General features: G+C 42.9%; 1 protein-coding gene across 5 annotated transcripts in view; it reads left to right on the top strand.

Moving 5' to 3' along the window:
- Window positions 1-17,816, top strand: part of UNC5D (unc-5 netrin receptor D) — a 406,442-nt gene that overhangs the window by 205,907 nt on the left and 182,719 nt on the right. For 4 of the 5 annotated variants that reach the window (XM_053367891.1, XM_053367890.1, XM_053367888.1 and 1 more), the window contains exons 3-4: window positions 7,682-7,825; window positions 13,770-13,873. In XM_053367891.1, the coding sequence (XP_053223866.1) occupies window positions 7,682-7,825; window positions 13,770-13,873 (248 nt within the window). The remainder of the gene's footprint in view (window positions 1-7,681; window positions 7,826-13,769; window positions 13,874-17,816) is intronic. The other variant, XM_053367889.1, reaches the window with a different exon arrangement.

Here is a 17,816-nt window from a genome sequence, read left to right as displayed (position 1 = left end):
CTGAGCACAGCAGCACTCTCCCCAGTTCTGATTTACACCAGCTGTTTAGTTTGAGGCTTACAGTGCCCAATAGCAGAAGCACAACACAGCCATCAAGGTTAGCAACCATTCTCCAAGAATTTGTCTAATCCCTTTATGAAGTCATCCAAGCTGGTGGTCATCACTAGCTTCTGTGGGAGTAAATTCCATAGTTTAACGATGTGCTGTATGAATAATTGCTTTCTTTGTCTGTCCTGAATGTTCCAACATTCAGCTTCATTAGATGTCCCTGAGATCTGGTGTTATGAGAGAGGAAAAAGAGCTTTTCTCTGTCAGCTTTCTTCACACCATCCATAATTGTATATGCCTCTGTTATGTCTCATCTTACTCACCTTTTCTCCAAATCAGTTTGGAATGTAATTTTAGGGTTAGTCTACAAATTGTACTCACCTCATATAACAGGGGAGGCGAACTCATGCGTCCAAGGCAAGATCCATCACAGTAAGTGTGATGGCCTGGGATTCGGGCTCGGACTCGGAACCAGAGGAGTCTCAGTCCGAACCGGATCCTCTGCCTCAGGCAGCATCTGAACCTAGTCTGGGGCCTGATTCTGAAGAGCCCCAGTCTGCACAGGTTCCCCTGCAACAAGCACCAGCTGGGCCGAGTCAGGGGCCTGAGCCTGCCCTGGCTCCAGATGCGGGGATTATTTTGTTGCCTTCAGCTGGGCAATCACTTACAGCTGCTCCGCTACCGGTTGGGTCAGGAGAGGCTGAGGTGGCCTCTGGGTCTAGTAACCCAGCAACATCTCCCGAGCTGCAGAGGCTTAGGTCTGAGAGAAGGAGAGACCTGAGTACTTGTAGGAGGAGTGCTTGCCTTTGGGTGAGACAGGGAGCTGAGTCACCAGGGGATCAGGATTGGCTGTTACCCCAACAGAGATAAAAGGTTGTCAGACCCTACCCCAGGTTGCAGGAGAAACATTGTTGCTTGCTGGAACCTGCCTGTGTGCCTGACCTAGCTTGGTTTCCTGCCTTGACCCTGTTGGACTGACTCTTCACAGAACCCTTGGATTTGGGACCGGACCTGGACTGTGTTGCTTGTGTTTACCCCTGGGCCCAGCACAGTAAGCTGTAGAAAGTGGCCCACCATCCCTAAGAGCTGAACCTCACAATCTCAGCTCTGCACTGAGATTAGGATAGCAAATGTGCTCCCTTCTCTTTAGAGAGCAGACTCAGCTCTTCATCACCTAATAACAGTGCTGTAGCACTCTCAAAAGAGGGGTTTTATCTCTTGATCCCAGGGGTGAGATGAAGGCCTCTGCCAGCTCTTTAGAGGTGGGTAAAAGGCAGTACCCTGGCTGAAAGGTGGGAATGATGTGCTCAAAGGAAGCAACAACCCATTGAGTGTCCTTTCTCTTACAGCAGCTAATGAAAGGAATAAGCTTTCTGGGTTTGATGCTCTCTTTGTATGGCATGGCTGGTCTTCCATTTATCTCGCTTCCACTTCTCATTTGCCTTGGAGCTCATTTATATAACATCCTCAGAGGACACAACAATGTCCACTGCACCCAAAGGGGCTTTGTGTTCATTATAATTATAATTAACAGGAAGAATTTGCCCACAGCTTGTTAGCTCCCCCCTTAATGTTCAAGAAGGATTTGTCTCACCCCTGAGCATCGGTAGTGTGGGTTGTTGCCATGCAGATGTCCTCAGACCCTATATGCCATGCATGGGAAGGTGACCTAAGAAGAAGAGTGCCATTTTTAACAAATTAATGAAAATTAATGAAATGTGCTTATTTATTTTGGTGTGTGTAGGTATCTTATACTTGAAAGGTCTCTTAATTTGAAAATAACAAATTATTAACTCTGGGAATGGTGAAGAACAGAAATGATATTTTCAAGAACTGAGGAGGGGCATCTCCAACTATCAGTATTTTGTGGGATGGATTCAAGCGCACACCAGGAAATGTAGATTTTCCCAATTAAAGCATATTAAAATTCCCTGTTGTCCTAGTTCAACTGATATACTTTTAAAAGGAAACATATTCTTTTGTGGTTATGAAACTGACAGGAAACATTTTGGGGAAAAGGTGGCATGAACAGATGATTAAAAGGAAGATTCGCAAACATGCCACAAGCAAACCAAGATGAATATTCATGGTTCTGTGGCCTTCGTGCCAACATGCTCAAATGCTCACAATCGAACCTCCATATAAGTTTATTGTAAGCAAATCAGGATGAATGCTCATTAAAAAGGTCACCTGCAGGAGCCCTGGTAGATCCTCATCTCCTTCCGGGGGTATTGAAATGGAAACATTCTCTGTGATGGCATCAAATATAGGCAATGTAGTGGTGCATAGTAGTGAAATAGTTCTCATTAGTTGTTCTAAGACAGGGGTGGTTAACCTCTGGTCCTTCATATCTTTGCTGGACTACAACTCCCATCATCCTTCACCATTGGCTACTCTAATTGGTCAGATGGGAGTTGAAGTCCAACAACATCTGTCTGTCCACAGGTTAGTCACCTGTGCTGTAAGGACAAGATGCATTGATTTCTCCATTGAGGATGAAAGCCTGATTCCCTCCCCACCCTGCTTTAGCTTATTTTTCCACATTTGTATCCACTTATAGCCCAATTTTAAGTATGTTTACTGATAATATTGTTGCAGGGGAGCAGACAGCTTTGCTTTGGTGAACCTGGCAGGCTTACGTGATGGTGGAGACAGCAGCAGCACTTTAATCTTTGCCAGGTGGCTAGGAAACAACATTTAAATTTCCCACAATACCTGAGTGCCCAGGGCATTGTGGGAAACAAAAGCGGCAGCTTCCAGTTTCAGGCACGCAGTGTTGTTTAGTTCTTTGGGTTGAGCAGAGGGAGGGAAGATCAAAGTGGCAGGGGAGGGTGTCAGTAATTGACTTTGCCAAGATGCTGTGACTCCAGTAGTGTGCTGTACAGTGGTACCTCTGGTTACGTACTTAATTCATTGCGGAGGTCCATTCTTAACCTGAAGCACCATTTTAGCTAATGGGGCCTCCCGCTGCTGCCACACCGCTGCCGCATGATTTCTGTTCTCATCCTGAAGCAAAGTTCTTAACCCGAGGTACTATTTCTGGGTTAGCGGAGTCTGTAACCTGAAGCGTATGTAACCTGAAGCATATGTAACCCAAGGTACCACTTTACAGTGGTACCTCTGGTTGCGAACGGCATCCGTTCCACGTCATTTTGTGTGTCTGCACATGCGCAAGCGGCGAAACCTAGAAGTAACCCTTTCCAGTACTTCCGGGTCACCTCAGGATGAAATGTAACATGAGGTATGACTGTACTATGATGTTGGGATTGACTAAGGCACAAAGTCCACTGTGAAGTTTATTATGTTTCCATGCTAACTGGGTTTTATGTGAGGTGTAGTCCACACTGTCTGGTGGGCACTAGGGTTGCTATAGGGAAGGGAACACATTTTTCATCCTGAAGGACACATTCCTTCATAGACTATCTTCCAGGGGCCACACATCAATGGTGGGCAGGTTTGGAGGCAACAGTAGCCTGAGGAACAGGTGTGACTCTTACGTTGTATGGTAGGCTACATACCTGCCATGCAAATATCTCTCTCTCTCTCTCTCTCTCTCTCTCTCTCTCTCTCCCTCCCTCCCTCCGTCCCCCTCCCCCCTTCTCAATATCTGTTGACTGTCTCCAGCCTTGTTATATATCTGCCCAAGTGTTTCTGTTCTGGGGATTTTTGAAAGCTTTTCTGAGATATTTAATCAAGGCATTAGCTAGTGATGCTGGAAGATTTAAATTTGGATTCTGGAGAGAAGTCCATTGTATTGATATCTGTGAAGTGACAGGCATTTAAGATTTTGAGCCCTTGACAAGCCTGGTCTCTGTATCTCTCAGTACTTTCCTGTTGGAAGCCACCGTCTCGTTTTGTTTAGCTTGAGTTGTCATTTCTCACAAGGTTTGCTTTACATCTGAGATGTCTAGCAGTTCATATTGAGCAAAGTTTCTCCGAATTAATTTGCAAAGTCCCCGACATCATGATCAAACACCAGTTTCTGCAAGGCTTATAAATGTCCAAGATCTGAGCTTTATAGATGAAAGAAAGGCTCTTTGGAAGCAAATGAGCCTTCAAAGAGGTGGAAATGTGTTACAAAGTGCAGGGCTAGTTACTTTGCCAAAGTAGTTGGGAACTGCTTTGCAGATGTCTAGCAAATTTAATTGGACTACTCAATTACCAGTAATGTTAATTAGGAGATGATTAGGATTTGCATACCTTCCAACATTTAACTGATAAAAATAGGGACAGGCTTGTAACCTGCTTACATCTCATATCAATAAGTACTAGCTAGATCACATTGTGTTTTGCTGGAAGCTTGGCTTTACCAATTTCAGTTTAACACAGCTAATTCCCCCCCTTCCCCGTCTTAAATTCATTTATCCACGGTTCTACATCAGTCTGTGATTTCTATTTTGTTGTTTTTAAAAGTCACCAAGAACATTTGAAAGCAGACACATTTTCCTTAGTATAATGCCAGGTTGTATGTTCTTTTCACTCATTTCTATATTTTTATGCCTGCTTTCTCCTAATATAAACATATTTGTGTACATTTTCTGGTTGGGGAAGTTGGAATTTTGAAGGCCAATTGTGCTTTGTTTTGTGTATTGTCTGTGGAAGTGCAGAGTAGGTAGGTTCCTATTAAAATGTGAACTGTCCCCCCCAAAATCAGTGAATTGTATCCAATGCTAGTCCTACTTTAGGTAGATCTATTGAAATACTGACCAGAGTTGCATCTTGCCCTATCGAAACGCTGACTAATTGGTGGTTCGCAACATGATACCCAAGGCCCTTTCTCCCCTAGCTGCCATTTGAGTGATTCTTAGCAGTCTGTAATAGGGTTGTGGCAGCTGGCAGGCAGTTGCACTTTCCTGCTCCGTATCGGAACCCAGACAAAGCATTATATTCCTTCATTCCATTTCTGAGCTATTAACAGATGTGAGTGCATCTGTTGACCTCCCTTTGGTTGCTTACACATCAATTTGCAATGTTGCATCCTTATGTAGAGGACAAGAAATCCATCCATGTGCAGAGATGATGCTGAGGATGGCGTAGGTGCAAAACTTTTAACACAACCTCAACTATTATAGACAGACGGCATCACAGAGGGCCTCTCAGTCTGCAACTTTGCATTTGTAGAGAGGAGATAGGGAAAAAACATCCCATGTAATATGTGCATGAAAATAGTGAGAATATATTTCTGAAGCAATGCCTGTGAGAATATGAGCATTTAATCTAACTGATAGAAATTAGTGTTTATCCAGGCTACCAGCAGAATGAATTTTCTGATCCTGGGACTACTTTGATCCAGCAACTATGAAGTAATGGCAAAAATATTTTGATTCACACAATATACCTTGGTCTTTTTGGAACATAAACAATACATTTATTTTTAGAGTTGTTTGGTGGATAAAGGTCTTGTGTGTGTGTGCACCCACATAGACATAGTTTTTAAACTTGACTTTCTGGCATTCTCTCTCATGTGATTCCAGACGTGGATGATACAGTTGCACTTAGTCCTTTCTCTTCTGTTTTAGGCCTAGAACAGGACTGTAGCTCAGTGATAGAACAACTGTTTTTTTTATGAGAAAGGTCCATAGCTGTCAACTTTTCCCTTTTCTTGCGAGGAATCCTATTTGGAATAAGGGAATTTCCCTTAAAAAAAGGAAAACATTGACTGCTATGGAAAAGTCCCTTGTCCAATCCCTGGCACTTCACATAGGGCTTGGAGAAAACCATGTCTGAAACTCTGGAGAGCACTACCAGTCAGTGTGGGCAATACTAAACTAGATGTACCAAATGTCTGAATAAGAATAAGGCAGCTTCCTTCTAACATTTAGTTGCCAAATAGACTGTCCCCATTTCCCCCAGACCCAAATATTGAAGAGAGGGAATTTTACTAGGGCTGGGGGAAAGGGTTAAATGGTCCCTCCACTCTTGCTGTGATCTCTTTAGAATGCCCTCACTCAAGTATAGAGGGCCTAAGAAAACACAGGTGTGCTATTTGGAAAGGGGGATGTTATAATTTGAGAGATGTTCATTCGTAGAAAGAATCTATAGAGAAGCAGAGGGCTAGAACCATCTAGGATTAAGCTGTTTGATTTATGTTTTTAATGTATCATATACTTTGATGTTAGCCGCCCTGAGCCCGGTCCTGGCCAGGGAGGGTGGGGTATAAATAAATTTTGTTGTTGTTGTTGTTGTTGTTAGAAATAATTAGATATTGGGGTGGGTGGGAATTGGATCACTTAGGATTCAAAGGTGAACTCATGTAATTCACATATTTTTGAGAAATAATACATGAACCGGAACGCAGCCATCGTGCACTGAATTTTGCAACACAGTTCTCCAGCCAAGTAATATACACAAAAAGCATAAATATGGATGAAGTATGCATTAAAAAGCATATATTAACATGCAGAGGTACATTGGCTTATGCAAAATTGCTTTGTAAACTTGTGTCTGTTAGGCAAAATTGCATACAAGTGCATATCTAATAAGAGAAACCTGCACTAAAATGCTGATGAATTTTCAGGAGGGTTTACTTAAACAAAAAACAAAAAACAAAACACTATGGTGGAAATGTTTTGAAATGAATGAAAGAGTGGGAAAATGAGAAATGGAGAGAAACGGAAATTGACAAGTTCACCATTCCTAGAAATTAGAGCGATCTGGCATATACTGAGAGAATAGCTGGGTCATGGGTTATATTGCACCAGGGACACTGCCTAGCTATTCCACTGAGATTTTAAGTCAGGCTTTCTGTGCTTTCTTGAGCACCAGCGAGAGGAGGCTGCATAGGGAAAATGTGACAGGGATATTTTGCTCATGTCATTGTGCAGATGCTCAATAAATAGTGGGTGAACAAAGCGGGACTATTCACAGTAAATGCTGACTGTGTGTTATCTATTTACACACATAGATAAGCTGCTACTCTATTTTTTATAATTTTAACCATTGTTGCTTTCGTGATTGTTTGTTTTTAACTTTTGCAAGCCGTATTGATGGGAAAGATGGGAAGATGATGGATTATGAAAATAATGCCAGCTCCTGAGCGCCATTTGCCACTGGGCTGCTGTTTCTCTCTGGGGTTGCTTTGTGTATATTTCTTGATTTTCTGTCGTTCAGTCACTCTTGTCTTATTATTTTTGGCCATTATTCTGCTGCCATGCTTTGTTACAGCCGATGGATGAAAAAAAGTATGCACCCCAAATACTACTGTACACACTCACCTATGAAGAAAGCCCTGTTTTAAGCAAGAATCTGTGCTTAGAATTGCAGCCAGCACTTATTAGAAGACTGCTGCCTTGCTTGCTGTGTTATTGTTGCATTTTCTTTTTGAAAAAAGCTGAACAAACCAACCTTTATTTATTTATTAAGAGCGAAAGTGCCAACAGAAGATTTTAAAGGCAGATATTGCATAGTCTGGAATCACATCTTGGCAAGCGGATGCTTTCAGCTCATGCGTTCTGACCTACTTGGCTGTTAGAATTTAATTAGCAGCCATATATTATTGTCAAAGTAATTAAAGCTTTGCCTTGATTAAAAAATGGAATTGTTTAATTAAAAAGAAAAGGTTTGGCTAACCTTAGTGTTATGTCTGAGTAAGACATTCTCTATCAGCTAATTTCCCTGTATCTTTCCCATTCAGGCTTGAAGGTTCGTGAGGCATACATCAATGTGACAAGGCAGCAAGTAGAAGATTTTCATGGGCCAGAGGACTACTGGTGTCAGTGTGTTGCATGGAGCCACTTAGGGACTTCAAAGAGCAGAAAAGCTTCGGTCCGCATAGCCTGTAAGTGCTGTCCAGCTTTGCTACAGAAGTTTGAGGATGAACCCTGTAGACTACTGTTGGGCATTGGGTCACTTGACAGTCTCCATTGTCCAAACATTGGTGGTCAGCGCGGCTGACAAAGCAGCAAGAATAGGGAAAGCATGGGTGGTGAATGTACACACAGAGGGAAAAAAGCAGAATTGTACCATAACACTTCTGACATTCAAGTGTTTTCAAGCTCTCTTGTGAGCGGTAAGATGTATTCCTTACTAAGTTTTCTGCTTAGTTTACAATTCCTGAGAACAAAATATAAGGCTGACACATGCTGAAGTGAGTATGGGTTGCAGTGTCCCCCATACCAGTTGCAGTGTCCCCCTTCCAAGTATTCACAACTAGGGGTCATGTGAGTATTGGACATTCACTTTGTTAGTTTGAAGGAGAAAGCTTGGGATTTAAAAATTTGCCTGGGTCCCTCATAAGTGTATGGGAAATACATGTGTAGTTACTGTAAATACAGTAACAAGTACAAAATATATCTGCTGTAGCTGAATACTCACATGTTTTGACAGCTTCGTCCCCTATCTCTGTGGTTAACAAAAGGTGATTTCATATGATTGAGAAGTACATAGTTGCTGCTGGTGAAATGTATGGGGAAATAGATAACCATGTCCATAAATTAATAAAATAATCATCTGGATCTCAAGCACAGGGCTAAATGCACTCTCCAGTAAAAGAACTATAGCAGAGCTTTAAAAGTCACAAAATGCAGCAACAGTGAAGTGTTACAAATAGGCTGTTAGACCTTTTAAATATTCCATTTAGCCTGCCTACAGCACTTTCCCCCATTTCTACCACACTCACAATGAACAGACCACACCTTTAGTAAGTTTAAATGGCTTTACTTGCAGACTCCAAACTTCAGGTTCATGTGTTATTCCATGTAGCAACAAGAAAAACACAGGTAGAAATTCTTGGGTTACAAAATTCAGAAAAATACTTCTGACCACACAGTCTGGGCTTGAGGTGGTCAAGCCCGGATGTGTTGCCTGGTCGGCTTCACATGGTGGATAGAGAGTGAACAAAGAAGCTTCAATTATATTTGACTGCAATTCCCCACAATAAGCTTACTGTATGGTACCAACCTTCAATGCCACTCCAGGGCATGAGAAGCTGCAGATCATAGACCCACTGTGTGGCTTCTCGCTAAATGAAATTCACAAAGTGTGTCCCCTTAAATGCATGGTGTGTTTGATAGCTGTATATCAGCTGCAACTTCTGTTTTTGCATAATTTCATTTCATTTTCATTTTTTTAAAAAAATGCATCTATCAAATACTAGAATGGAAAGCACAGCACATTGATAAGGCTCCATATGAGAAGACACACTAAAAGTAAAACTAAAAGTTGACAATACTGTTCAGACATTTGCTCAGGCTTTGAGTCAAAATATCCATATGTACACTGGGATTGCAGCAGAATGTTCTGCCCTCACTGTAAGCTTATTTATGCATCTATGCTGTCTATGCACAACATGCATAGACTCACACATGCAGTCATGTGGCAAAAGCACAGTCCACAGCCTTACTTATGAGCCTACATGTGCACAACATGCTCATATGTTGTGGATGAGTAAGGTGCTTGCTCCCACAGTCCCACTTCCCCTACTTTCATTGGCTGTGTGAATATATGGGACATCTGAAGTATGCTTAAATAGCACATGCAAATCTTCTTTCACATGTAACTTGAGATAAATTTGGATCCACCCTCCCTAATATTCAGCTGAAACAGATTTGTATATAGCAATTTTGTCAAGTTTCCAGTTCCAATTTGGGAATGACCTGCCAGAGATTCAAAATGGAAACAAGACCAGCCATAAATGCCTCCCTGGCTAATCTTGAGAGTTTGAGACTTGGAAGAACTACATCCCAACATGGTGCACCCAAAGCCATGATGCATGAAAAGGCTTAGCATGACCTGGGGAATGCTTTGGAACCCAGGAGACCTGGTGACCTGTAATAATTATAAAGCCAGACACACCTTTTAGTACTTGCAGAATATACAGTATGTGGATTTAAGATTGCATTTGCAATGATGAACAGGTAATCAGTGCATTAGATAAATAATTTGAGAGGATATTGGGCTTGTGTGAAGGTACCAGAAGGTGTTAGATTCTGTACTCAAATAGAACCTTCATCTCACGCCCGTTTCAGGATACTTAAAGAATTTTATTTCGGTGAATCTTGCAGCAAACTGACACGATCCTACACCTTTTGGCCTCATTTCCACTTTGGAACCTCATTCTTTTGATTATACACATTTCCAGTTTTGGGGGTTATGGTTCCCAGCACAAAAATGTGCCAGAATATGATTGAAATGCATACTTTCAGATGAACACTGTTTAGAAGTGCAGGCATTTGGTGGTGCCAAACACAGACTTCCATTTGCTCAATGAGACTACTCCTCTTTCTCTCTACCTTGACCCCTCAATCTCTCCCTCCCCATCTGTTCTAGAGAGATTTTGTGTTCTGGTTTGATGCCAGATCCCACAGAGAAAGCAGAAAGGCAAGGCTGATTAAAAGTTCCTGGACTTCAGTCAGCTCCGAGGGAACAATTCGAAGCCTCTAAAGGCCTCATCCACAATTCCCTTTGCCCTGCTGCTTTCCCCCAGGAAAACCCGTTGTTTAGCTCTGAATCAGAACAAACAACAACCAGGTTTTCTGCAGATTCTCATTTGTTCTGATTTAATGCTAAAGAGTAGGTTGTCAGGGGGAAAATAGTGGGGCAAAGGGAAAATCATGCCTAGAAAGCAAATGACAAGTGGAAAACTGCTTGGACCTGTGCTTTCTTGGCACAAGACATGAAGAGCCCTAAGTCTCTGTCTCCAAACTACCTCCTCCAACTTCCCTCCATTTGCAGGGAAGAGCCTTAAAGGGCCAACCCTCTTCCTGAAGACAACCCTCCTCCTCTGTTCTATAACCTGCCTCCTGGTGCACTTCCTGTACTGCTGGACGGGTGCTGTGCTGTGGAGGCATTTGGTTCCTCGGGGGAAGGTGACCATGAGGTTCTGATTTCTGGCCCTACAGGTCCTGGTGGACTGAGAGATTCCTCTGGGGGCTGCTCAAGCACAATGGTCTCCCTATCTTCAACAGTCATTTATGGCTCCCCACCTGGTGTCCCCCGCAGTCTCCAACTCCATGTCTCTGCTAGATTCAGGGGTTATGACACTGCTAGATTCAGGAGTCTTCCCAGCCTCCAGAAAATACTTTTACAGGGGAGGAGTCAGCAGCAGGACGAGAGGAAATAGATCTGTCCATTTGTGTACACATTATTTGAGCATGTTCAGAAGATTAAACCTTTCTTTGGGGTGAGCCCCTAGATGGCCCACTTTCTGCATATCCCCCCCTTTTTCCTGTGCATTTCAGATATTACTTTTCTTCCACACTTTTTTTTTCTAAGGACGCTCGCCTTAAATTGAACAGTTGGGTAAACACAGCAGCTTCATGATTTTTATAAATGACAGTGATTTTTCATTGGCTGGTTTGCTTGGAATGCGTAAATTATTTTTATTTCATTGAATTAACTGCCCTTACATTGAAGGAGCTGGTAATTCTCCCGTTTTGCAGGGCTGCATAGGGCTATTATTCGGAATTGGATTTTTATTGACTCTCTCTCCCCCCGCCATATACTATGAATTTTCTTTCCTAACATGGAAGTGTGAAAAGGGAGCATGAAATTAATTGGTGGATCGATCTGGCTGTATAAGTTCTGAAGCCACATGGACACGGCTACTTGCTTTCTCCATGTCCAGCGTGGCTTTGCAGTTTTTCCTCCCCAAAAATACAAAGCCTTGGTAAGGAGTTCTTATGTAGCCTTGATATAACTAAAATAAGTACTCTGGTTATTTCCATTGGCAAAGCAACTTTCTCTGTTTTCTCAATAAAGCTGTGTTGCTTTATTTACATATATTGTTTTCTCTATTGTATATGGGTATGTAGTGTGTGTGTAGGGAAAAGCAGGAAGGGAAGGGTCTCTAACATTTTTAGAGACTCCCTTCGGGGGGGAGCGGGAAATTGCAAGTGGGAATTATACTGACTCAGCTGTAGTGCACCTGCTATGCATGCAAAAAGCCTCAGGTTCAGTGCTGTAGCATCACCAGGTAGGAATGAAGGCAGACATCACTTTCTGGATGTGGTGGAGCTGCTCCACTAGCTTTTCATCAAGTAAATCTCTGCTCCCTTTGGATTTCAACCTGGGTTTAAGACCCAGGTTCATTTCAGTTGAACATATGCACTTGTAAAAATGTGTTTGCTTGTTTGTGTGTGTGTTGTTTTAGAAAATTCAACATTATTTTTTAAAAAAACTCGCACTTGAAGTGAAATTCTATTAATTTTCAGAATTGATCTTTCTCTCTCTCTGCACCATGAAGTCTGAGACTGCTTTTCGTTGTTGTTTTTAAGGGGGGGGAGAGAAAGAGTGGGGAGAGAAACATACATAAGTGAGTGGGAAGACTTCTCTGATAGACCTCACAATGCAATATGAAGAGAGGCAAATTCTTATAATTTCATTCTCTCTGCAGGGGAGAAAGCATTTAGTCAGTTCCCAGGCATGGGAGCTGTCCAGCACTATGTTTAGCATTCTTTTTCCGAGCCAAGTCCCACTATGCCCAATGAGACTAGCTCCTCAGTAATTGTGCTTAGGATTTAGGAATGGGAGAGACATTCATTCACATCACCCTACCAATTTTACAATCCTTGAACTGCTTTAACCAATATATTAACGGAAATCCACACTCCTCCGTGTTTTGCAATGCTGTTTTCCAGCCTTTTAGGACAGCCAGTCTGGCATAGTGGTTAGTGTTGGGCTGGAAATGGAGAGACCCAGGTTCAAAGCATCACTAAGCTACAAAGCACAGTGGGTGACACTGGGCCAGTCAGTCTCTCACATCTTAACATACTTCAAAGGGGTGTTGTGGGGATCACCTGGGGTTTTTTTTTGGGGGGGGGTAAACCATATATGCTGCTGTGAGCTCCTCATAGAAGGGGTGGTGTATGAGTGCATTCCAGTTTTTCTATCTGTTTCTTTATATATGTACAAATGCACACTCCATCTAAATTGTCCCACTTTATACATCTGGTGAAATAACTGCTTGCCTATGAAAACTCATACTGTAGTCAATGTGCTGGCCTTCAAGGTGCCACAGAACTCATGATGCAAGCATGGGGAACTGCTGCACATAGAGACCTATAAGCTCAGCTAACTAGCCAGGCTAGAGGCCTTGTGCCTTATTTTGTGCTAGGAGCAGCTTTACTCCCAAGGTTGTAAACAACATTCTTAAGTGTCTACATTTGACAAGAGAGAGTCCTTTGTTTTCTTGCCTAGTGAATAGGTAATGAAGGAAAGACCATACATGGTGTAATTAGTATTGTGTCGTAACTTTAAATTGGAGGAAGTTTATGCATATGTATTGCTTTAACAGATAACAGCAGGTCCCACCCTTTGGGGCTTTGCTCAGCTTTTGGAGAGTGATCCCACTGAGCCTTTATTGCTAGCAATAAACACCCTTTTGTTGTTCATCAACGCTGCTGGAGATTTTCCTTTCAGCCCAGACATATATTTTGCTACAGAACCTCAGACCCTATGTCTGGATGTGGCCCTTTCGGCCTCTGGATATGGCATCCAAGACTCTCCCTGGGCCATGCCACACTCCTCAGATGCCCTGCTTGAGGGGTTTTGAACTGTGACAGTATTTCTTGCTTGCCAAGATGAACAAATGTGTGTGCAGAAACCCCTGGGTCAGCCATGCTTCTGGTGGTCTTCAATAGGTTCTCTAAAATGGAACGGGGCCCTAAGACCGAAGAAGTTCCCTGGCCTGCTAACTATATCTGCTGCAAGGGACTAACCTGTTTATCCCCCTTGAATTTTTTTTATTTTTTGAATGGTTAACGGCCGTGTGTTATTCTTTACAGATTTGCGCAAGAACTTTGAGCAAGACCCTCAGGGGAGGGAAGTTCCTATTGAAGGCATGATTGTTCTCCACTGTCGCCCACCAGAGGGAGTGCCTGCCGCAGAGGTGAGGGATCATGCCCATGGCATTTCACAAAAAACAACAACAGTGTCTGTGTTCTTATGTTTGGATTCCTTTGGTTTAATCAGGTTGCAGTGTGCATTTAAATATGAATTAAGCACTGCAAGACAGGCTTAAAAGTTTATTTAAGCCTCCCGTCCCGGGTGAATTAATATTTGTGTACCTCCTATGTATTACAAATTGAATCTTTTGACATGCTCTGAGTGTGGATATCAGCAATGATTTCCTTTCCATTATCTCCCATTGAGAAACTATCTACTGACCATCCTGTGCCAATAACCAGTAATCTGCCCAGCAAAAGAAAGGGGCCAGCCAAAGCTGTCATTAAATGACATTAAATGTCATTAAATTCTGTGTATTTGAAGAAGTGTGTATGCACAAGAAAGCTTATACCAAGAACAAACTTCGTTGGTCTCTAAGGTGCTACTGGACATTTTTTATATATATTAAATGATACTGTTGGAACATAGGAAGAGTTTTGCCATGGTAGGGATCAACACCACTCCAGCAAACTTTTCCAGAGTAACCATAAGGGGAGTTTATGATATGTTTCCTTTGCACATATCTCCCATATCGCTGTGCTAATGCATGATGTTGCATAATTTAAGTAAAATGATGGAAGCCTCAGGAAGGGAGAATGCTGTTGCGCTCAGATCCTGCTCAATGACTTTCCATGGGCATCTGCTTGGCCACATTGCAAGAAAGAGAACGTTGCACTAGATGGGCCACCAGGCTCTTCTTAGGTTCTTATGAGAGCAGCTTCCACTTTGAGTAGACAAATAGCACATCATGTACTAAAAGAGTTTCTGGGCTCCGTCTCCCCTTTCCAAGACCAGTTTTACCATGTAGTGAGTTATTTGTGTAGATTGCACCTTAGAAAGGGAAGCGTATTGAACAGTTGGAAGGCAAATAACAGCATGCAGTGCTTTTAGTCCTCTGAGTACTGGAAACTCCATGAAAACACTGACACATTAATTGTGTGTGGCCAGCCAAGCAGCTAAATAAAACATCTTGCCTGGATTTTGTAGTTTTCTTTTGATCATTGCCATTGATCACAAATTTCTTGCCATTCTGGCTCTTTCTTCAAGCTTTATGCTCCTCCTTCAGTATCATGACAGACAATTACTGAAAGTGGTCAGCTTGTATCTGTAATTACTTATGCTGCAATTGCTTCCCTGAAAGATCCTCTTCAATCCTCCCCACGGAACCAACTGCCCACTCTTCAGATTAGTAATTGGGAATAAGCACAGACCGCTGTAGGTAACTGATCAGAATTCATGTACATAACCTCTCTTCATCTCTACCTTTCTATGTACACACACACACACACACACACACACAATAATGTTGACCACAAAACTAGCAACAATAAATAGTAACAAGAACAGCATCTATATCTCAACTTCTTGCTCCCAATTGCTTAATGTGGCATGCATAATGCAACCCCTCCGTTCTCACAACCTTGTCAGGTAGATGTCAGGGACTGGGCAGAGGAGGAATGGTGGAGACTGCCTCCCCAGCTAGACCTTTCCAGGGAGGAGGAAGTGTCTTTAGAAAACATTCCAGACCCCCCCCCGAACCTGGTGAGCCTTGAAAATAGGAGAGCAAAGAGCTCAAAGACAGAGGGCACGTAGCAGCACCCATAGGAGAAAGGACGAGAATGACGAATGAGGAAGTGGGGGGGGGTTGACTCAGGACAGCACCATTATCCAAGAGGTTGGGTTCTGTAGCCTCTTTCTGTAAATACTGAATAAAAAGATAGTTGTAATAAATATTCCCTTGCCTTTCTACGTTCCTCAGCAACTGGCCGGTAGTCGCTGGCAGTGGCCTGCCAGTAGGAGAGGCTGAGAGCAAGTGACAGACCCAAGGTCATATTGCAAATTTAATGGCTTCATACAGTTTTGAGCTTGGGTCTTCCCAGTCCTAGTGTGACACTAGGTGGTTTGGTGTTATTTACTACAGCTAACACCCTCCCACCAGGTATGTCCAAACAGACTATTCCAGAATTATGTCTGTGTGTTCATTCGGTGTATATTTCCAACCTAAGAGCAAGGCCTAGCCCAGTGCCCTCAGAGTTTTGAACACAATTATTCATGACCATAGTCCATGCATCTGGGTCCAATGTGACTTGTAGTCCAAAACATCTGGAGGGCACCAGGTTGGGGAAGACTGATCTAGGTCAATATCGCATACTTTGGTTGGCGGCAATTTTGCATTGTCTCTTCCGGTGGTTTTCCCCAGAACCCTACTACCTGATCTTTTCAGGGACTGGACCTGCATGCAAAGTATGGTTTTGACCACTGAGCAATCATTCACCTGCTTCCTTAACATAAGAGTTGCTGCCTGGTACCGAGATAATTGATGGTGGTGGTGCCTTTAATGTAGAAGCCCCATGAACAATATTAAATCCTCCTTTTTGCAGATTGGGACTGTAATTGGGGTGCCCCAAATAAACCTCAGCTGGGAGCAGTAACGGTTCTGAAGACCAGTTACTGGAAACTGCAGGTGGGGAGTCTGTAGGTTTCCTATAGACAACTGGTAGGTCATCATGAGAACAGAATATTAGACTGGATGGGCCATTGGCCTGATCCAGCAAGTTCTTCTTCTGTTCTTATTCAGCCTGATTGCCAGTTTTCTCTCTGTGGACACAGCTGGAAAAGCAGTGGTGCTTGCGTTACAGCAGGTTGTTGGTTCTATCTATCAGCTCAGAGCTGGAGCTTTGGGCCAGCAATTCCATCTGTGCTGTGGTAAGTTTACTCTCCAACAAGACTTAGAGCCGCATCTGCGCTGCTGCTATTTAGGTACACATTGATAGAGAGAGAAACTGATCTAAACCAGAGGCTGCTTGCTTCTCATCTCAGTCAAAATCACTATGGTATCTTATTAATTGGGTGGACAGAAGAAGCCAGAGAAACAATAAAACTCTAAAGAATAAGCAGCACATTCTGTTCATTAGTCAGAGGGCCTGCTGAGCACATGCCATTGGAAACTAGTTTATATGATGAGTAATGAGGCAAACTGGGAGGAGGAAGGCAAAAAAAGAAAGAAAGGAAAAAGATAACCAACTACTCCAAAGAATAAGCTTCCAGCTAGCTAGGAGTAGCAAAACCGCTGAATAGAAATGAGAACAGGAAATAAAATGTGTGTCTAAGAGCCAAACCACACATTATGTTAAATGCATGATTGCATTTAACACCAGTGGTTTTGTTGCCATTAAGTAGCATCTGCAGGGGGGCGGAATCAGGATTGTGATCATTTTGTGCAGAGAGGGTGTGTGTAAACTGTTTTCTCCCATGTGTACACGCTCCCATTTCCTCTGCATCCGGCGTGCTCCCACCACTGTTTAGGGAAGCAGCGTAGACATGATGATAGCCATAATCCATATCTGTTGTTCTGCCGTTTCTTATGATATACTGTGTTTTGATGTGATTCTCCCCAAACCAGTTTCGATCCGGAATGAGGAAGGGAACAACTGAGCGGCATTTTCAGCTGCTAAAGGGCACACATCCCTTGATGTCAGTTCCACTTTTCCTCTTCCAGCAAATTGCTTTTAGGGTGGGGCAGGGACAAAAATGGTGCAGTCAAGTTGGGTCTTAAGCTAATTCAGCTATTGGACCTGGTGCAGCAAAATTCTAGGATTTTCCTGTGCCCCCTGCACCTTCCGCCTTCGCTGGTGGAAACAACAGAACTCTGGATATGGCAGTAGCTTCACCACTCTGTTAAGCCCCACTACTGCCTACCAGGGATTTGGATTGCTGCCTAAAACATTCATTCAATGATCAGAAGGACCCATCCACATCTGGAGGGACAGTTTAGGAGCCACACAGTTACAGTGGTGTTGGCTTAACCACAGTCATTAAATGGCTTCCCGAGATGGAAGAGTTCATATAATCTTCCAATTTGGGATATGGCAATTCACCAAGACAAT

The sequence above is a fragment of the Podarcis raffonei genome, chromosome 15, assembly GCF_027172205.1.
Source record: "Podarcis raffonei isolate rPodRaf1 chromosome 15, rPodRaf1.pri, whole genome shotgun sequence".
Classification (NCBI taxonomy): domain Eukaryota; kingdom Metazoa; phylum Chordata; class Lepidosauria; order Squamata; family Lacertidae; genus Podarcis; species Podarcis raffonei.
This window is presented reverse-complemented; position numbering and strand designations above follow the sequence as displayed.